Source organism: Acyrthosiphon pisum, chromosome A1, assembly GCF_005508785.2.
Source record: "Acyrthosiphon pisum isolate AL4f chromosome A1, pea_aphid_22Mar2018_4r6ur, whole genome shotgun sequence".
Taxonomy (NCBI): domain Eukaryota; kingdom Metazoa; phylum Arthropoda; class Insecta; order Hemiptera; family Aphididae; genus Acyrthosiphon; species Acyrthosiphon pisum.
Window position 1 is genome coordinate 152,495,913 of NC_042494.1, and position 19,057 is coordinate 152,514,969.

Below are 19,057 nucleotides of genomic sequence, written 5' to 3' on the forward strand. Positions count from 1 at the left end.
TTTTGATTTCCTGTGCGTTGAACCCAAGTATAAAAAAGAGATTCATCTCGAGGAAATAAATGCCGAATAGTTTTTTGTCTTTGTATGTTGTGTCACAAAATTTAACAATACAGTTTTTGGACGGCATCTGATGTTAAACATGAAATAAACCGTTACATAGGAAATAATTTATAAAGAATCAAATGTAGGTACTAACTTTTGTTATTTAAACACAGAAAAATAATACTATAATAGGATGACTAAAACTCAAATGTCACACGCGTTAGTACGTTAATTCGTAATAATCATAAATAAAAGATTAATTCGTAAATGGTGACCATCGAAAATTAATAGAACAATTTTAAGTTGCAACTTGCCAACTTTACTTATTACTCATTACATTTCAACAGTTGGCATTCTGATTTCGTAATTCATATTATCAGAGTAACGCAGCAATTCTCTATAGAGCTACACCCCCCTGGTATATAACCAGACAGTAAATAAATCAGGTTTATATCAGGATCTTTCCCATAACAATTTGTTATTAATAAATTAAAACACATTTTTCATGATTTTTCCACTTTCCCGTTAAAGCTATAGACCAAGGTGGATATCATTATATCTTGACAAAATAGATTTTAATAATAATTTTAATAATTTTAATAATAATTCTTTAAAGAACTATAATAATCTCTGTCCTCTGATATTTTCCTATGTATTCATTATATTGTACTTAGTATTTTTAATTTGTAATTCCAAATTGACTTCAGTCCCACCTTCAAAGGCAATACTATTTTATACTAAACATTATTTTATGACTATAAATAGCAATCACATACATTATTAGCCTAAGCAGGAGTATTTAGTTTAATTTTTTTAATCTTCAATAAATTTCATTCATTTAATTACATTTTCTAATACATTTAAGGAACGGGGAATGACTTCTGTTCATAATTATTCGATTATTTTAATTTAAACAATACCTAGTTATGCGATAGTAGTCAAAATGTATACTGCTGTATTTAGGTTTTAACTTATTATGTTGTTCAGTAACATTTTTTTTTTTTGCTTCTTTAAATCCGTTTGCCTTCAGGCGCCAACATGCCCCTTCAAATTAGTTTTTCTTTAATTTTACTTTATTTAAATTTTTGTATACCTAAGTAATTTTATATGGGCCAGCTATCAAGTATATCTAACCAGCTATACCTGAGAGTACTCTGAATACTTTTGTAATTTTCATATAACTTAAAATCTGGTGGTCGTAAACTTCAGTCTCTTCAGAGAATACCAACATACAATTTAATTTTATAATATTCTCCAAAGACGATACTGCAATAAGTATTGGACATAAACATGTCGTTAAACTACTTCAAATTTCCAATAAACGAAATAATGTAGATAATCATCTACATCACGATCTTTTTTAGATACTCTAATACTAAAATAAATTACCTTAACATGTTCAATGCCGCCCATTATTTCATAAACGATAGAAATAACAAAAACTAAAACCACCCACACCTTTAAAGTAAGAATTCATTGTCAATGGGCTATTTAAGTTTCAGAGTTTATTCAAAAAATCTGATTAAATTATAGCGTATAGAAACTTGTACGTTTTTGACGCATCACCGGCCTGTTGGAATAAACACTGTTGACGCGTATAAGCATCAGCGGCATTGAAAGTGTTGATAGCATTAATATCATAAATTATACCTTGTAGTTTGTAAGAACGGCAGATAGACCATATTTGTTCAGAATTGTCTTTTGTATACAATGATTTGTCATTGAATTCAAATTTCAAATCCATTACCCGCTTGCTCACATTTTTAAATATTTTTTTCCCTGATTATTTTGAATATCCCAAAAATACTAAAATACTAAAATACTACATCCAATTTGCTACCAAAAACCACCCTTAATGTTGATCATCAAAATATTTTTCTTATCATATAACATACACAAAAAAATAATTATATTTGGGTGGCAATACTGGTTGCCCTTTTCTGTTTATGTTAATTTTCAATTTATGACAGTCACTTCCAAGTTCAAAAATATCTAATTTTCATATTATACTTTTGTATAGATTGTAAATAAATGTTAGTAAAAAAAAAAGAAAAAATTGATGAATTAAAATTAAATACATCCATCCTAGTTACTTACTCAACGCATATGTATACTTAAAGCTTACTATGCAGCAGGAGCAAGTTTCTCAGTTTTTATTTTTAAATAAACAATAAAAACATGTTTAATTAAAGAAATATATTCATAATTTATTTTGACAAAATTTAATTTAATTCAAAATAACTACTTTAAATAAATTATTTTGATTTAAACTTTTTTAATACCGGTTCACTCGTTTGTTCGTGGGACGTTTCCATAAAGATTTTATTTTCTTTTGTCACCTTATATTGATTTGGACCTATGAACAAAGATGATTTTAACTTAAAATATATGAAATAATCATAGAATTATTAATAATAATTAGTAATTACCTTTTTTCATGTAAGAAATAGTGGAATAAGGAGTAAAATGAAAGTCTTCCATTAAATATCCTTGTACAATAAGTTCACCAAGAATCATTTCAGCCCGTGTCCTTGAAAATAATGGAGACTGCACATCAAGCAGCAATACTTTTTTGTTACCTTTGCCATACCAGGTGTCTAATAGCATTTGAGCTATAGAAAATAAACAATTAAGTTTCAAAGTATACACTTTTTAGTTAATATTGAAAATACATACCTGTAAACTTTGTTTCATTTTCTACAGCCGCATTTAAAATGCTATACACATCCAGGCAATATTTATTTATACAAATAGACTTCACAGTTTTAGGATTACAACAATTATCACACATTGCATCACAATCAATTGATTCCCATGACTCATCAAAATGAGTTGATATTAATTTACGCCTACATCTATAAGTTAAAATGAAAAAAAAACATAAATGAATCAACAAGATAGTCTAATAGACAGAGGCGCCAAAAGTTGGTTTCACATTTTTACTTATAGTATACTTGGTGATTCTTTTATCACCTACTTTGTTTGATTATGAAGAGTTCTTTTTTTATAGAATGAAACAGTAAATCATTTTGTCCCAGCTGTCGATCCCAACTATCACAATTTAAGGTTAGTTACTTAAAACGCCATTATGAAACAAATCACAGTTCGTTTGATAACGAATTTCCCTTGAGATTATTGAGATTATTTGAGAAATTGTAATTTAATAAAATATTATACTTTTTCAAATACATAAATTCATATTATTTTTTTGTAAAAATGTTTTGTGTCTTATGATAAGATGCGGCTCGCATAAGTCTATGACACGAGCTGCAGTTTGGCCACCCCTAGTATATGCCATATCCATATGGATAGGATATATATTCATTTTGGTAAAAACTAAATTTGTGGAATTGTAAGGTGGTTATTTGACAATGGGAGTAGGGTATTAAATGTGAATTTTCAGTAAATGATAAATGTTTTTCCAATTATAGCACCTCTGGTAGCAGTTAAACATTTTTGAACTTACTCTTTTACATTTAAACAATATTTTATAATAGAGTACAAATTAGGTAACCCAGTTTGTGTTGTAAAAACCATAGTGCTTAATTTAAATACATCACTTAACTTATAATATAATAAGCAAGTAGAAGGTTTTCCATCTCTTCCAGCGCGTCCACTTTCCTACATTAATAAATTATAAGTGTGTTCATAAAAATATTAAATTGATTGTTTTTAATTATACCTAATGTAATTTAAAAAAATGTGGTTTATTAAATATTGAGTTATGTTTATCATATTGTTTATTTATTATTGCTCTTACTTGGTAAAAATTTTCTATTGATTTTGATAGAGTATGATGAATAACAAATCTCACATTTGGTTTATCTATACCAAGACCAAATGCAATAGTAGCTACTACTGCTTGATATTCATCATTCAACCATTTCCTATGAACTTTTGATCTTAATGGTCCTTCTAGTTGGGCATGATAAGAACCAACTCTACATCCATGTTCTCTAAGTAATATAGATTTAATATTAGTTTAAGTCTTAGAAGTATAGAAAATATAATATTTTATTAAGTATTTAAAATTAATTTAGTTTCATAGCTGAAAATGTAAAATAAATAAATTTGATTATGATGTATAAATATATTACTTTAAATCTTTTCGTAAGCTTTCACAATCTTTAATAGATGTAGTGTAAATAATTCCTGATTGATTTTTGAACTTATTTTTAAGTAATGATGCTAATTCGTCCACACATTTTTTACCTTCAGGCTTCCATTTAACCTAATAAATAATTTAAATTATTAAATAAAAATTAAAGTAAAATTATTAATATATTATATTATATTATAATATATATATAATTTATATACTTCATAATATAGATTTGGTCTGTTAAATGATGCTTTTAGCAAAGCACATCCTTGTATTTGTAATAGTTTTTGTGTATCTACAATAACTTTTGAAGATGCAGTTGCGGTGAGACCCAAAATAGGGATATCGGGAAACATTGGTTTGAAAATTGTTAAATGTGTATAATCTATAAAAAAAAAAAATAAAATAACTAAAAAACAAAAAAATAACTATAAACAAATACCCGGTCTGAAATCATGTCCCCATGTCGTACAACAATGTACCTCATCTATAGCTATTCTTGATAGATATTTCAAGCTATGAGCTTTTTGTAATTTATTCATAAATGTTTTACTTTTAACAATTCTTTCTGGGGTACAATATACAAGTTTTAAACCTGATTTAATGTCAGTCATCATCTAAAAAACGAAATATTTTTCTTTAAATATAAAGGTGAAAAACAGGGAAGTAAGTTAACCTTAAGTGTTTTCCTCAGTAGTAAGTGTCAGTAGGTATAATATTATACTTATATACCTATGTTAAACATTTAAAGTACCCACAAATAATATTTTTAAATTACAATATATTGGCTAAAATCGTTATTCTTTGTTTAAATTTATAATTTTGTTCTAACTTCAATTTAAAATATTTATCAAATAAAAACTATTTATATATTTTTTTAAGATTTTTTTGGTAACACGATAAACTTTTAAGGAACCTTGTATTATATACTCAAGCCATAGCTATGAAAATTGAACATTTCATACATTTTTAATTATTATTGTTGAAAATGTATTTTGCACAAAAATTCCCATTTTTCCCTATTATTAAGAAAAGTACTGAAATTTTCTACTTTTGACCCACCAAAGTACTGCTAAAATTCACTTTGCTACCATATTCAAGTAGAATATGAAAGCATTTTTTAAATTCATCCAAAGGTGATGACAGAAAAAAAATAAATGTTTAGAAAATAAATACATTAATCGCTTTACTCATAATCTAAAATATCAATAATTAATAATACTAATACCTGAAATAATAATTTTACATCTTCTTTTGATGAATAGGAACTTATCATTTTAGCATTAACATCAAGTTTTTGAATTTGGATTATCTGGTCTTCCATAAGTGACACCATAGGAGAGACCACAAGAGTAAAACCTTGTAGAACAATACATTTATAGATAACATTTTGAATAAACAAGAAAAGATATAAAGAAGTAAGAGTTAATATTAAAACATTAATTACATGGTGTTATATGCAAAAAAATATTAATTAAAGAATATCATTAATATTATATGGATCTAACAAATAACAATATAATATACATTATTAATTAATAATTAATAATTATTTTATATTATATGAAGCATGATCATATTAGTTCAATATAGTATTTTTCTAGGTGATGGTGACGTCGCGGAAGAATGCGAAAGCAGTCCCCGTGGCGTCGTCGGTTAAAACTGAAAAATAAAGTATTTTTCTAGATATACTGAGTAATTTTATTAAAACAATTCAGAAAACTATGAAAACCGCTCACAAAATGAATTAATATAAATTATAGTAGTTTAATAGATACCTTGATCTATAAGAGCAGGTAACTGATAGCAAAGAGATTTTCCTCCACCAGTCGGCATAATAAGTATAGCATCATGTTTTGATAATGTAATATTAATAGCCGCTAACTGTTGTGAACGAAAACTGTCCAATTTGAAAACAGTTTTTAAGGTATCTTTCACTCTTTCATGCCAAGGAAAATCTACAAAGATTAAAATTATATAATGATAAAGAAATTGTAACATTATTCATTGTTATATATTATTGGCATTTTGTTATGCTATATTTTAAATACCTGTGTGGATCCATTTATTATGGTCACTGATAGAATTAGTTTGTTTTTGATAAGATAACTGTTTCAATTTATCTTTCTGTTCTAATAATTCAGCTTTACGTTTTTGAAGTTTGATAACTTTTACGTTAATTTCCTTTAATTCTTGTTCAATTTTTGATAGTTTATCTGAAATTGAGAAATTTTTATAATGTATAATAATATGCTCTAATGCTACCTATGTTAAAATGCTGTTAAAATATTATAATATTATATTTTAAATGTGCTTTAAATGGAAAAAATATGAAAAGGACACAATTTATTGTAAGCTTTAGATCTGGTTCCAAATACCAATTTAGACTATAAGGAGTTAAAAGAAAATTTTTAAAATAAGAATTAGAATATTTCTTAAAAAGAAGAAGTAAACTTTGTTTTTGTTTAATTTCTAATAAATACGAATTAATTTTTTAAAATAAGATTGCCAGAATAATGGCTTACCTTTATGGCTATTACCTTCTTCATCTACTTCCATTATTTACTAAATAACTGTTAATTTATTAATTATAATTTACAAACATTAAATAATTAAAAGTATTCAATAGACAAACATAAAATAGTTTATAACTTATACGCAATGAAACACTGAAGAAGAAAGAACTGCATAATATTGAAATTTGAAAATGATGGGTAGTTCATTAGTTGTCTGTTGAATGTTGATATTGCAAAAAATTTAGAATTTACCATGCTTACTGCTTGGTACAAGCACAGAATAATATTCTGTGGTACAAGATCAATGTATGATACTAATAACACTGATAACACAAAACAATAATAATAATGATAATAACAAATCAAAACTTATTATAATTAATAATTATTAAATTAGAATTAGACATTTTCAATTTTGTTCTTCTCAATTCTCAACTCCAGTCTCCAGTATCTATTAATATTGAATTGTTAATATATATATATATATATATTAATACTCACTAACTTGGAAGCTATCAAAAATCAGCATGATTTGTAGTAAATATTTTTCAAATTTCTTAGTGAAACAAAATTATACTTCATCTAAACTGTATGTAAGTTAATGTTTTTGATGTACAACTATATTTTAATTATTATTATGAAAGCTTTACAATATATTCAGGATAAATATAAAACAATAAGAATTTATTTTAAAAAAAATTGGTCATGTACATTTTTTGAAATATATTTGTAACCAAGAAATTACTATTGTGCAATATAAGCTAATAATAATTATTTAGTTTTTTTAAAAAATCGTTCATAGTAAAAGTGGATCGGTTTATCTAAATTAAGACATTCATTGCGGTTATCGCCAAAATCTGATGAACACTGTAATATTCTATAAATTATGAACATTTATTTGAACTATGTTTTCATTATTTAGCAAACTAGTTTGACTAGAAATTTTAGTATGACAGCTAAATCAGTTGAATTAAATTCATTTAGTAGAAGGAAAAAGAGTGACACAGACATTGGATGGATTTTACTAGTAAGATTGAAACTTTTCACTTATAATTTACTTTTGTTAAATGAAAAATATGCTTTGTATTCAAGGTACTACCAATTTCTGCATTTGGACTGGGGACATGGCAAGTCAGACGAAAAATATGGAAAGAAAGTTTGATTCAAGAACTCAAAACTAAAACTAAATTTCCTGCATTGGACTTTCCTGAAAAGTTAGAATCTTTTCCTTATATTGTTATGGTGAAATATATCTAAAGTATCTCAATTTTTATAGCCAAGAAGAACTTAAAACCCTTGAATATCGTAGAGTAAAAGTAGTAGGTGAATTTGATCATTCAAAGGAGTTGTACTTAGGTCCTAGATCCTGTTTAACTGATGGTGGAGCTGAGAATAGCAATGGATTGTTTTCTGGTTCTACAAAAAGTGGCTATTATGTAATCACACCTTTTAAACTGTCTAACAAACCGTAAGAAATGTTTTCATTCTTTTAGTTTCACTTATATACTAATAGTAATTGTTTTAAGTTACACAATTTTAGTGAACCGTGGTTGGGTTTCTATGAAAAATAAAAACCCTGCATCCCGAAGTTCTGGCCAAGTTGCTGGTGAAATTGAATTAGAGGGTGTCGTTCGGTTAACTGAACCTAGACCTCAATTTGTATCCAAGAATGTAGCAGACTCTCGTTTCTGGGCATATAGGTATATTATTTATATGATATTTAAATTTGGTTAGAATAATATGCTTAAAATATTGAAAAAGAAAAGTTCATTGAACTAAATGTATAGATCAATAATTTAGTACTGGTTTGTTATTATAGAGATTTAGAGGCTATGTCAAAATTAGTTGACAGTGAACCTATTATGATAGATGCTGTAGCTGAATGTAGTATTCCTGGAGGTCCGATTGGCGGACAAACAAATATTTCATTGAGAAACGAACATGTCTCTTACATTATTACCTGGTAAGATACATAATTTTCCATATTGTTTCGCATTTTCAAATCCATCTTAAATAGTTATCTTGATCTGGCTAGAATCTAAGTTTTTTAGGGGGTTCCTGGTGGAAGTGTTACAAGTTATTTGGGTAAATGTTTTAAATACAAAACTAATCTTACAGTTATGTTTAATATATATTTATTGTAAATTTATACTTCATTAAAATTAAAATAAAATATTTTTAGATTCTGAGGTCTGATTAGAGCAATGAGTTTATTGATTTTACAAAGATGTGTTTACACAATCAGGGGCGTGCTCAGAAAATTTATGTGGGGGGGGAGGGTTTCAAGTAAAATTGAAAGAGCTAGTCTTTTACCTAATGACCATTTTTTTTTGTTTTTTAATCAACAACAAATTCAATTATTTATAGATTTAAATATTATATTGCTAATATAGAAAGCTATTATAATACCTAATATACCATATGCATTCCAAAACTAAAGAACCAAAAATCTAGTTTGATTTTTTGCTCAATTCATTTAAAATTTCTTTTGCTGGTTAGGGGAATTTTTTCATGAACAGCTAACATAGCTAAGCCGTTAAAGTCGAGTCTAAAACCAAAAAAATGTTAAAAAAAATTGATATAAATTTTTATTTTAATATCCAGAAAATACCTCAGTCATTGTGTTTCATAGATAAGATTTCAATCTTTTGAGACAAGAAAAAGTTCTCTCGGGGGTGGATGTTGAAACAAGTAAAGTGCATAGAATTTTTAATAGAAAATGTATATTGGGAAATATTTCTTTATCACACTGTCTCAACGCTTCTAAACAATTTTTTGGATATTTTACATGCTTATTAAGTTTGGTATACCATATATGTAGTTCAGCTTTAAGCTTTTAACCGTTAGCTTATCAGTATCGAAGAAAATTGAACAAGTTCATCAAAGTTTTCTGAATAAGTTCCAAAAAATAAACACTGAAAAGTGAAAGCCTAAAAAACAAATTTATATTTTGAGTACCTATTAAAAGTATATTAAAAGTATCGGCAACTGCGGGGCAGTGTACATATTCGAAGTTGGAAGCATTTAACGATAAAATACGAATTGGGAAATTTTATGATAATATAATTCGACAAGTACATTATAAAGATGCATTATTTGTTTTTTTGATAAAAAATAAAAATAATACGGTCAATGGGGGGGGGGGGGGGGTTGAACCCCATGAACTCCCCCCTCGTGAGCACGCCCCTGTACACAATAAGTAGTTGACATTTTATAAATGTAAAAGGGTTAAATAGCTTGATAATTTAATACAATGGTCTTGTACAAGCCCGGATTAAGGGGGGGTCCAGAGGAGGCCATGGCAATAGTTCAAATTTATAAAGGGGCCTCAGACTTGTCCATTACTTTTTTCGTTATAGGCTATAACACTGCATAAATCACCTTAAAAAAAATTGATGATTATTAAGCGAAGAAAAAAGCTCATACATTATAATTTATAAATAAATGATGCATTATTTATTGCCAAGTACCTAATATCTATATATATTTATTATAACAGGTACCTAACATTAAATAATATATACATTATAAACATAACGTACGTAACAAGCTATTATTTTTTTTTTTTCGTACAGGGGCCTCTTTTAAAACTTTGGCTTCAGGGCCTCGAAATGTATTAATCCGGGCTTGGTCTTGTAAGTTTCTTTAATAGCAATTCAAAGAAATACTTATGATACATAGGCACAATTTTCTATAAGTATTAAAAATTAAAATGTTGACAAAATTCATCAAAACATCAACAATTTGCAAATTTTTTTTGTCATTGATCCTTAAGCCCAGCATCTATGGTCATTAGCTGTTTATAGGGTTGTATTGTGGTGGTGTTATGGTTTGGAACAGTGAGTTTTTACATCTGAGTGTTTGTGTTTGGCAGAATTTTTAAGTGGGCACCTGTGGGTATCTGCCATGCCCGGGTGGGGGATGGTGGCCTTTCTCTTCGGACACCATGACTGTCTAAAGAAAAATGACGTCCGTAGCCAGGATCAAACCAATCGGGATCAATGTAATTCAAAAAAATTATTCCTGGGGACATATAAAATGAAATTTTCAAAATATTTATATTAATTTTAACATTTTTAAGCTATTTTTTATTTATACCATTGACCTGTTCACACTGTTCTACGGTAAGGTGGTATTGACTCATGAGTTAATAACTACCTACAATATAATATCATAGAAATATTGACTATTATAATATTTAATATAATAAATACAACGCTTTTGGCCTAAATTAAATTATCCTTCCGTCATACTGGTCATACTAATAGTAAAATAAGTTGCTTTAATAGCAATATCAAAAAACACATCATGAAATATACTTGACATAGGCTGACAAACTATCCTCGCTCTGAACCATTTTATGTTTAGAATGAATAATGATATATTATTGAATTCAAATTTTAGACATCCATTACAATGACCCAGTTGACACTTACGACTTACTCAGTGGCGCCGATCTATATTTTATGTTATGGGTAAAAAATGCTGTTGTTAGACCCTCCTACTTAAAACAAAATGCTTAGCTACTCTCAAATAGTGCATTATAAACACAATATACTGCCTTTAAATATTAAATACCACTAATGACTGATCCTTATTATCACCCATCCACCCACCTAGTAAACCAATAAATAGTTCTGGGGAATTTCTCCCTAGCTTATACCCGTGTTCCACGCCACTGGACCTACTGTTCAGCAGAGGCACAGAGCGGTACTCACTTGTCCATCTTTTCTTTTTTTTAATTATATAAACCTGAGTAATTTTTGTGCTAAAATGTGTTTTTTTGACATGTGGCCAACATAATTTTTTTAATTTTTTTTTTTACTAGGGATACCCTTAAGTCTTGGCTACATTTTTTTATATTCCCAGTAGAAAAGTTGAATTTCATTCAGTTTTTCTGTTAAATTATCTTCTATAGTTCTATATATTGTCTCAAAGTAGAAAACATCGATTCTAAGCACTTTTTTCCTCTTCCACCTATGCTGTTATGTGGGAGTTGCGCGCCTCCGTTCGGAAACAGGTCGACGCCCGGTGTATCCTACTTTGAGACAGAGTATAGATATAGTTGAAGAAATTAAAATATTCATACTTGTAATTTTCAATATTTATGTGTAATAAAATATATTGTTTTATCAATTATTACAGGTATGGTTTAGCAATTGCAACAGGATACATGTGGTATGCAAAATATTCACATGCATTAAGATCAATCATTAAATAAATACTATTAACTTATGTATTCCAGTCAAAATATATATACTAAAAATAATATTAAGTATTATTCATCAACAAATTGTTTTACAATTTATATTTTATTATGGTCAAAATAAGAACAATAGATTTTGAAAAACTAAACTTTATTATGCTTAACTACCTATTAGAATAATATTTTGTTTTGCAGATTATTTAAAATTAAAATATTATTCAAATATTAAATGTACTAAACGTTTGTATTATCTAATCTAACTATTTTATACTATGTCTTATTTAAACTAATATGGCTTAGAATTACATAAATATAAAATTTATGATACTATTAGAATATTAGTCCTAATTTCCAATTCTTAAATTGACTAAAATATATGAAAAATGCTCATAATAAAAGCATAATCTAAGAATGATAAAACTATATTACTAAAATAATAATACAACAAATAATAGTAGCTCTCATCTATATAACTAATTATTAATTGTAAACATATGATAGATAATACAGATAACTATTTTAATACTAGAAACATATGATGGACATTTTGATAGTATTACAATAAAGAATATAGCAATACCATTTACAGACAAGTATAATTGTTCAAATTATAATAATCTCAAAGTAGAAAAAAAATCCAACATGAAGACAAAAAAAATATTTTTATAATATACATAACCTGATTGTTAATACTTAATAACTAAACATACATTAATTTCGTTTTGGCATTGGAACACTTGCTCGTTGATCTTCCATACGGCCTGATTGAAGGCGCATAATTAATGTAAAAAAGTCTTCATCAGGTACAGTTGGTCCTCGGTTTGGTGTACGTTGTGACTCTCCATCACTGCTAATGTTGGACACAGGAAGCTCACTGCGTTGATCTTCTAACCGCTCACCTTGACATCGCATAAGAAGTTCTAAGAAGTTATCATCAGGTTCACTATCTGGTTTTGCAATGCCAGGAAGTTGTTCCAATTCTACTCTTTGTTCATCCATACGCTTACTCTGCATACCTGCTATCATGTCCAACAAATCATCTTGACTTTCAACATGTCCACCTAATATAAATATTTGATTATTATTATTAGTTTATTTATGCCAAACAGCAGTTTAACATTGATACAAAATTAGAAAAATGTAAAAATGAGTAATGGTATGTTAAGAAGTAACATATTATAGGAAATGAATTAATATATAATATATACGATGGTCACTATTAGTAAGTACAAAAATAAAAATATATAGTAATGGTAGTATATAGTAATGGGACTGGGTTTTAGATGAATCGTTTGGGATACTGAATGGTATGGCTGAAAGGAGATCAAGTAAGCCATTTAATAGGGCAGATAGGAACTTTAAGTCCGCATTATCACGGTGAAAGAATAATGTTTGAACGATTAGAACCTACCTTATATTGGTATATAGTCGTGAGGTATACAATGAATACTAAAGCCTTGTAATTTAAACATTTGTTTTGTGTACGCTCAAATAAATGTGTTTTGTTTTAAATTTTATAAAAAAAAAATTTTAAATACAACTGTTAAGAGGACGTTGTACACTTGTACTCACATATGTTGTCTCTGTCTTACTAACGCTTAATATACCAAAATGTACATCCAGTAGTTTCTATTCTGTGTTGTTAAAATTATGAGTGTACAATATTAATATTTAAAAACACTCATAATTCACTTGAAAATAAAAATATCGTAAAAAAACAATGAATTAAATGAAAACACAATTTATGTTTTATTATAGTTTAAGTTTAAACATTTAAGTTTGATAATAGGTAAATTTACTCAAATGTTTAACACAAAATTAGAACTCCTGTACATACATTTTTGTATAATATGCATTTGTAAGACTGATATAAAACAATATGCAGGTACACCGTCCTCTTAAGCAAATTACTAAACAAAATATTAAGTATCTGTAAAAATTTGAGGTAGTTAATTAATTTAATATACAGTCTTACAGAGTGTTACAGATAGAACTGACAAATGTAATTTACTAACTATGTTAAACATTATTTTTTTTTTAATTTAATTATTATAATTATTGTATATATCATTTATATTAGAAAAAAATGTATTAATAAGAAAAATTTTTTTACCTAGGCAGTTAGTAAATTACATCAGTTATTTATTTCTGTTATTCACAATATATTATAATATACATAACATATATTAAAGAATAATCAGTTGATAGTTAGCATATTATGACACCAGAAAAAAGTAAATTAATAAAATACTGACTTATTTGGGCAATTAATTTGTTCGCATTTTGATTTTCTTTATCTTCTAAATTTCTTGAGGAACCAAGAGTACAACGTTGATCATCCATGCGTCCAGCTTGGAATCGTGATAACAAATCAAAGAATGGATCATCTTCAGTTTTTTCAGACTATTTATAACAATAAAACAGATTAATAAATATAATAAATTAGAAGAATACATTATGATATACCTTTTTGGAAACTGATGAAGTAGACTGATAAATCTTATCGTTAGAACTGGGTAATTTACCTTTGTTGTCTGGAGTCAACTAGAATTATTAATAAATATTATTTCAAATCCAATTTTTGATTATCAACCAAACTTAAAATAAAAGCAGTTGTATTTGCAAGCCTTAAACTACTTATTTACTTGATATAACATCACTGTATGCCAAAATGAGTTAACTGAATACGGTAAAAATAATTAATGTATTGTGATTTATGTTACATAAAATACTATGACAAACAAAAACTAGACACACATAAACATGCACACACTACCTTAAGTAAATCAAGCTGTTCCATGCTCTGACGCCTCACCCGATAACGTCGTAGTTGAGGTGAAGGCTGCGTGTTAGAGATGGTATCCAACAACTCTTTACTGTCTGGTGAAAGCTGTCCATTTGACATACCCAAAGATTTTTTGATATCAACTATATTTATCTGTGCAGTTGCTTGACCGACTGTATCACCAATCTAAATAGAAATTTAAAAATTGTTATAAAATTTTAACTTATACAATATTATGTATTAGTATTTACTTCTTTTGATATTTCCAAATGTTTAGAAGCAAAATATAATGCTTTTTCATGATTTCCTAAAGCCAGATTTACATTTCCTAAGCTCCAGCAAGCTCTTCCTATAATTGAGATAAAAATCAATTCAATATTTAATTTATACAATAACCTAAACACATTTTTTAATACATTGTTAAGTTTGATTAAATTTAACATTGAAATAAAATAAAATTTATTTAACTAAACTCTGTCTCGTATAAAAGAGTAACTTTGTATGGCAACCCAATTTTAGTCCGATTTGGTCAGACCATACCCTCAGATAAAACAGTATTTGTCATCTGTTTTTTTTTCTGAAGATCGGACATTGTTAAAAATTGCTTTACCGTAATTATCTAGGCAAAATTCAAGCTAATTTTTTATAGAACGCTGTTGGATAATAAATTGACGCTTCCAGGAGATTCAAACAATTTTTGGTTTAAAATATGACTAATGCCTAATATATGATACTTTTTTTTTCTTCTTATTTTAACACATTGTTAACAATGATTTACCTTCGCCAATCCTATCATGTAATTTTTGAGCTATGTCTAAATGTCTTAAATGATAATCAACTGCTGTATTATAATCTCTCAATAATGTATAAGTATTTCCAAGACTATAACACGCTTGAGCTTCAACTGCTTTATCTTCCAATTCTTGAGCCAGGATCAATGTTCTCCTAGTTTAATATTAAAATTGCTATTTATCATATTTGTGATTATTTTAATATATATATTTTTTAATTTTACTTATAATGATCTGCTGCTTCTTCAAATTCACCAAGAAAAACATGAGAATTTCCTAAATTGCTATTAGCTCTGCGCTCAGCAGATTTATCACCAAATTCTCGAGCAATTTTCAATCTCTAAACATAAAAAACATTTAGATTGTGATATTATATTATATAAAGAACTTTAATTCTACTTTACTTTAACTTTATTCTTTAACTTTACCTCTTCGTGATACTGAATGGCTTCCTTAAAGTTACCCAACAGATAATAGGTATTTCCTAAATTACCACAAGCTCGACCAACAGCTGCACGATCATTGAGCTCTTTCATTAGTTTTAAATTTTCTCTGCAAAAATTATTCATAGTAGTATTATTATATATTATTCATTACCAATAAACTTTTAGTCTTTCAATGAAAGATTATTAGACACAATTTTTAAACAAAATAAGGAACTTATCAATTATTGTGACTACTTATAAGATTTTCTGTAAACATAATTTTGGTATTGCGAGTACAAGTTAACACTGAATTAAATTATTTTAAGATAATTTTTGTAAGCTATAAGACAAAATTATATAATAAGTGTAAAGTATATAAACACAATTCCCTGAAACATGCATAGGTACATACTTACTTTTTATTTACAAGATATACCATTACATTTTCAAAATATATATTTATATAATTTAGATTTGTGACCCTCAAACTACTCGTTTCTTTGATGATCAATAGTCTATGGAAAAGTCACAAACATTTTTTTTCACGGTAAACCCCAGTTGTTTTAGATGAAAACGTGCATTACAGGCCCTATGCTTTACGCTTCTAGTTAAGTTGGGCAGACTTACTTCTATTATATTGTCTTGTAAATTACAAAATTGCTTTAAAGTAATATATATATATATATATATAATGCAATGTTAACCTAATTGTTATAAATTGTAATAACTAATAAGTAACAGATATAATATAAATATATTATTTACTCATAATATTTAACAGCTTGTTCAATGCAAACTTTTACTTCTTCCGGAAACTCTCCTGGATCTTGCTGACCTACTCTTCCTATATGTTTACCCTTAGCATGATACACATTTCCCAAATTGTATAAGGCTCGTCCTTCACTCAACTATTAAAAGAATTAAAACCATTATATAATTTAACAAAAAAAAAATTACTTAGAAAATTTAATTAGAAGTGTATAAATAAAATTGATACTAACTTTATCTCCCAATTCTCTCGCAATTTCTAAATGACGTTTACAACAAATCATAGCTTCATCAAAATTGCCCATTACTTTCAAAGTATTTCCCAAGTTTCCACTAGATTTAGCTTCACCTGGTTTATCTCCTAGTGTTCTACATAAAGCATTAAAAACAAGTATTTTAAAACTGCTTTATTGTGATTTTTTAATATATTAATAAAAATTATTAACAAATACAACAATAAGGAAAGATTTTATTTTTATTATATTCTGATTAAATAAATATACAATATAAATACCTTGCTAAAGCCAAATCAAGCTTATGAAAGTGCAATGCTTTTGGATAATCCGCTAAATAAAAATAAGCATTGCCTAATTGACTGTATATGGCACTAAGAGTACGTAAGTCATTAGTTCCTGCTTGAACAGCTGCTTGGAAGAATGCTACCCCTGAACGACAGTCTCCTGCTTTGCACAGTCTTTCACCTTCCAAAGCCAATTCCAAACACATGTTTCCGGCATCTCTAGGGTTCTATAACAGTATAAATGTTGTTAAATAAAATAACAATTGTTGATTAGGTAGTTTATTATTTAAATATCTTTAATATATTTTAGTCATATTACACTCTAATTTTTTAAGTAGTTAATATTTATTAATTATATAGATATGTAGCCCTGGTAAGGTGTACCAAATACTAAGTCAACTTAATAGATTTATTTTCAAATTATTGTTCATAAGACTAAGAACGTAAGAACTATTAACTCACATTTTTCTGAGCATACATAATAGCTTGGATGAAATATGACTGTATTAAAATTATATTATTTTGTAGTAAATATGCATAACAACAGTAAACGGTAGTTATATTGTACATTTAGTCAACAAAATATTTACCAACTGAGTGAGTATAAAGTTTTTATTTACAATAATGTTTATCTGACATAAATTATTCATGATAATTAAAATTATGTAGCCAGTCACTTGTCTTACTTGATCTTCTGAATTGTCAGACATTATGAGTTTTAGATAGAATAGTCGTTCACAATACGTTCAAAATACAATAAATAAACATTTCATGACAATTGAAAATAAATTTTAATAGTTGCATTAATGAATAATTACAAATTTAAATTTAAACTCAACAGTAGCATACACAAGATTCAAATATAAAGTAAATACTACAAAATACCAAATTTATTAACAAAATATGTCTACAGTTATTAATTTAATTTTGTCTAATGTTATTAATTAATAATTATACATATTACATGTAATATTATTATATAGAATTTGAAAGAAGAAGTAAACATTAATTTTTAACCAATTATGTTAAGACGATAACAACTCGTTGATAATATCAACAAATCAGTATGGATCTAAACAAAAAAAGTGGATGAAGACATCATACATTCTATTCTCTCACGAATGGATTGTAACATGAAAAATGTCTCACTGTCCATGACGTCATTACGATATATTTTATCATTGTTATCAATTACCACAATAACAGATAAGATAATATCTGAAAACAGATTTCTGAAAATAGAAGTCTGTGATGCACACGATTATAAAGAACATTATAAAGTTCTTTATAATCGTGGTGATGCATGACATCTAAAACCATAGATGTATTAACTAATAGCCAATAGGCTATGTCTAGAACACTACACAAGAAATTATATGACAAATCGTAGAACAATTTTAAAAATGTCATTAAGAGAGCCTTTATTATAAAGGCTTTCTAGTAGTAATGATCTACATTCTACGTAATGGCAAAAAATTTAAAGTTTCTAAAAATAATATTTTTTGTATTACAACAAAATAAGTATCTAATAAACTAATAAGTTATAACTAAAATCGCCGATATTTGTTTAAATATTCAATTTCATTTAAAATTGGCCTATCCCACCCGTACGTCCGTGGATTTCTATGATTGCCTCATAGATGTTAAACATATGGATACGGCATAAGACAAAAATCTGTAAGCCAACATAATTCGTACCATTATTAACCGCTAGATGTCATAATCATCAATTATCTGTACATATTATTTTTTCTCTCTCTTACGAGAGTTTTACTTTCCTTGTCACACAGAAGATCTGAGCGAGTGAGAACCATCGTTTCTCTCTCCGTTATATTGACAGACACAGTGTATGTAGAACACAGATATATATATTAAACCAGTTAGCCAGTTAGCAATCTAGTT

The 19,057-nt window shown here is 27.3% G+C and overlaps 3 protein-coding genes across 7 annotated transcripts in view; 1 reads left to right on the plus strand and 2 right to left on the minus strand.

The window, feature by feature from the left end:
- Positions 1-2,228: 2,228 nt before the first annotated feature.
- Positions 2,229-6,914, minus strand: LOC100169566 (ATP-dependent DNA helicase Q1). Of its 2 annotated transcripts, none has more exons than XM_008184283.3 (12): positions 6,670-6,914; positions 6,196-6,360; positions 5,923-6,102; positions 5,373-5,503; positions 4,587-4,761; positions 4,363-4,529; positions 4,140-4,273; positions 3,803-3,998; positions 3,608-3,663; positions 2,719-2,897; positions 2,472-2,654; positions 2,229-2,398 (listed from the first exon to the last, which is right to left on the minus strand). In XM_008184283.3, exons 1-12 carry the CDS (start codon positions 6,701-6,703, stop codon positions 2,298-2,300), a joined length of 1,701 nt encoding a protein of 566 aa, XP_008182505.1. In that variant the 5' UTR covers positions 6,704-6,914; the 3' UTR covers positions 2,229-2,297. The 2 variants fall into 2 exon arrangements, with proteins under 2 accessions (XP_008182505.1, XP_001943152.1); XM_001943117.5 differs by having other exon boundaries at positions 3,509-3,663.
- A 104-nt stretch (positions 6,915-7,018) lies between these two features.
- On the plus strand, positions 7,019-12,199 carry LOC100162700 (surfeit locus protein 1). The gene is made up of 7 exons (XM_001943342.4): positions 7,019-7,253; positions 7,583-7,687; positions 7,753-7,874; positions 7,937-8,128; positions 8,187-8,360; positions 8,480-8,623; positions 11,806-12,199. Exons 1-7 carry the CDS (start codon positions 7,188-7,190, stop codon positions 11,879-11,881), a joined length of 879 nt encoding a protein of 292 aa, XP_001943377.1. The 5' UTR covers positions 7,019-7,187; the 3' UTR covers positions 11,882-12,199.
- LOC100164785 (G-protein-signaling modulator 2) overlaps positions 12,001-19,057 on the minus strand; it is an 11,940-nt gene continuing 4,883 nt past the window's right edge. The window contains exons 1-12 of one of the 4 annotated variants that reach the window (XM_001943454.5): positions 17,842-18,138; positions 17,150-17,382; positions 16,869-17,004; positions 16,633-16,775; positions 15,871-15,994; positions 15,667-15,782; positions 15,430-15,596; positions 14,903-15,000; positions 14,643-14,837; positions 14,333-14,410; positions 14,122-14,269; positions 12,001-12,927 (exon numbers count right to left, since the gene is read on the minus strand). In XM_001943454.5, coding sequence (XP_001943489.1) covers positions 12,578-12,927; positions 14,122-14,269; positions 14,333-14,410; positions 14,643-14,837; positions 14,903-15,000; positions 15,430-15,596; positions 15,667-15,782; positions 15,871-15,994; positions 16,633-16,775; positions 16,869-17,004; positions 17,150-17,382; positions 17,842-17,865 — 1,812 coding nt within the window. In that variant the 5' untranslated portion in view covers positions 17,866-18,138 and the 3' untranslated portion in view covers positions 12,001-12,577. Of the gene's footprint in view, positions 12,928-14,121; positions 14,270-14,332; positions 14,411-14,642; positions 14,838-14,902; positions 15,001-15,429; positions 15,597-15,666; positions 15,783-15,870; positions 15,995-16,632; positions 16,776-16,868; positions 17,005-17,149; positions 17,383-17,617; positions 17,651-17,841; positions 18,139-19,057 lie in introns of those variants that run through there. The other 3 variants (XM_029488596.1, XM_016803904.2, XM_029488598.1) reach the window with 3 other exon arrangements.

What these genes read in the sequence shown, in the direction of transcription:
- LOC100169566 (XM_001943117.5), bottom strand. Translation starts at nt 6,703, where the DNA reads ATGGAAGTAGATGAAGAAGGTAATAGCCATAAAG. An exon ending in CAATAGAAAATTTTTACCAA is followed by an intron (nt 3,664 to 3,802) that starts GTAAGAGCAATA and finishes TTATTAATGTAG; the next exon opens with GAAAGTGGACGCGCTGGAAG. An exon ending in TATTTCTTACATGAAAAAAG is followed by an intron (nt 2,399 to 2,471) that starts GTAATTACTAAT and finishes CTTTGTTCATAG; the next exon opens with GTCCAAATCAATATAAGGTG.
- LOC100162700 (XM_001943342.4), top strand. Translation starts at nt 7,188, where the DNA reads ATGATTTGTAGTAAATATTTTTCAAATTTCTTAGTGAAACAAAATTAT. An exon ending in ATACTTCATCTAAACTGTAT is followed by an intron (nt 7,254 to 7,582) that starts GTAAGTTAATGT and finishes TTCATTATTTAG; the next exon opens with CAAACTAGTTTGACTAGAAA. An exon ending in TCTCGTTTCTGGGCATATAG is followed by an intron (nt 8,361 to 8,479) that starts GTATATTATTTA and finishes TTGTTATTATAG; the next exon opens with AGATTTAGAGGCTATGTCAA.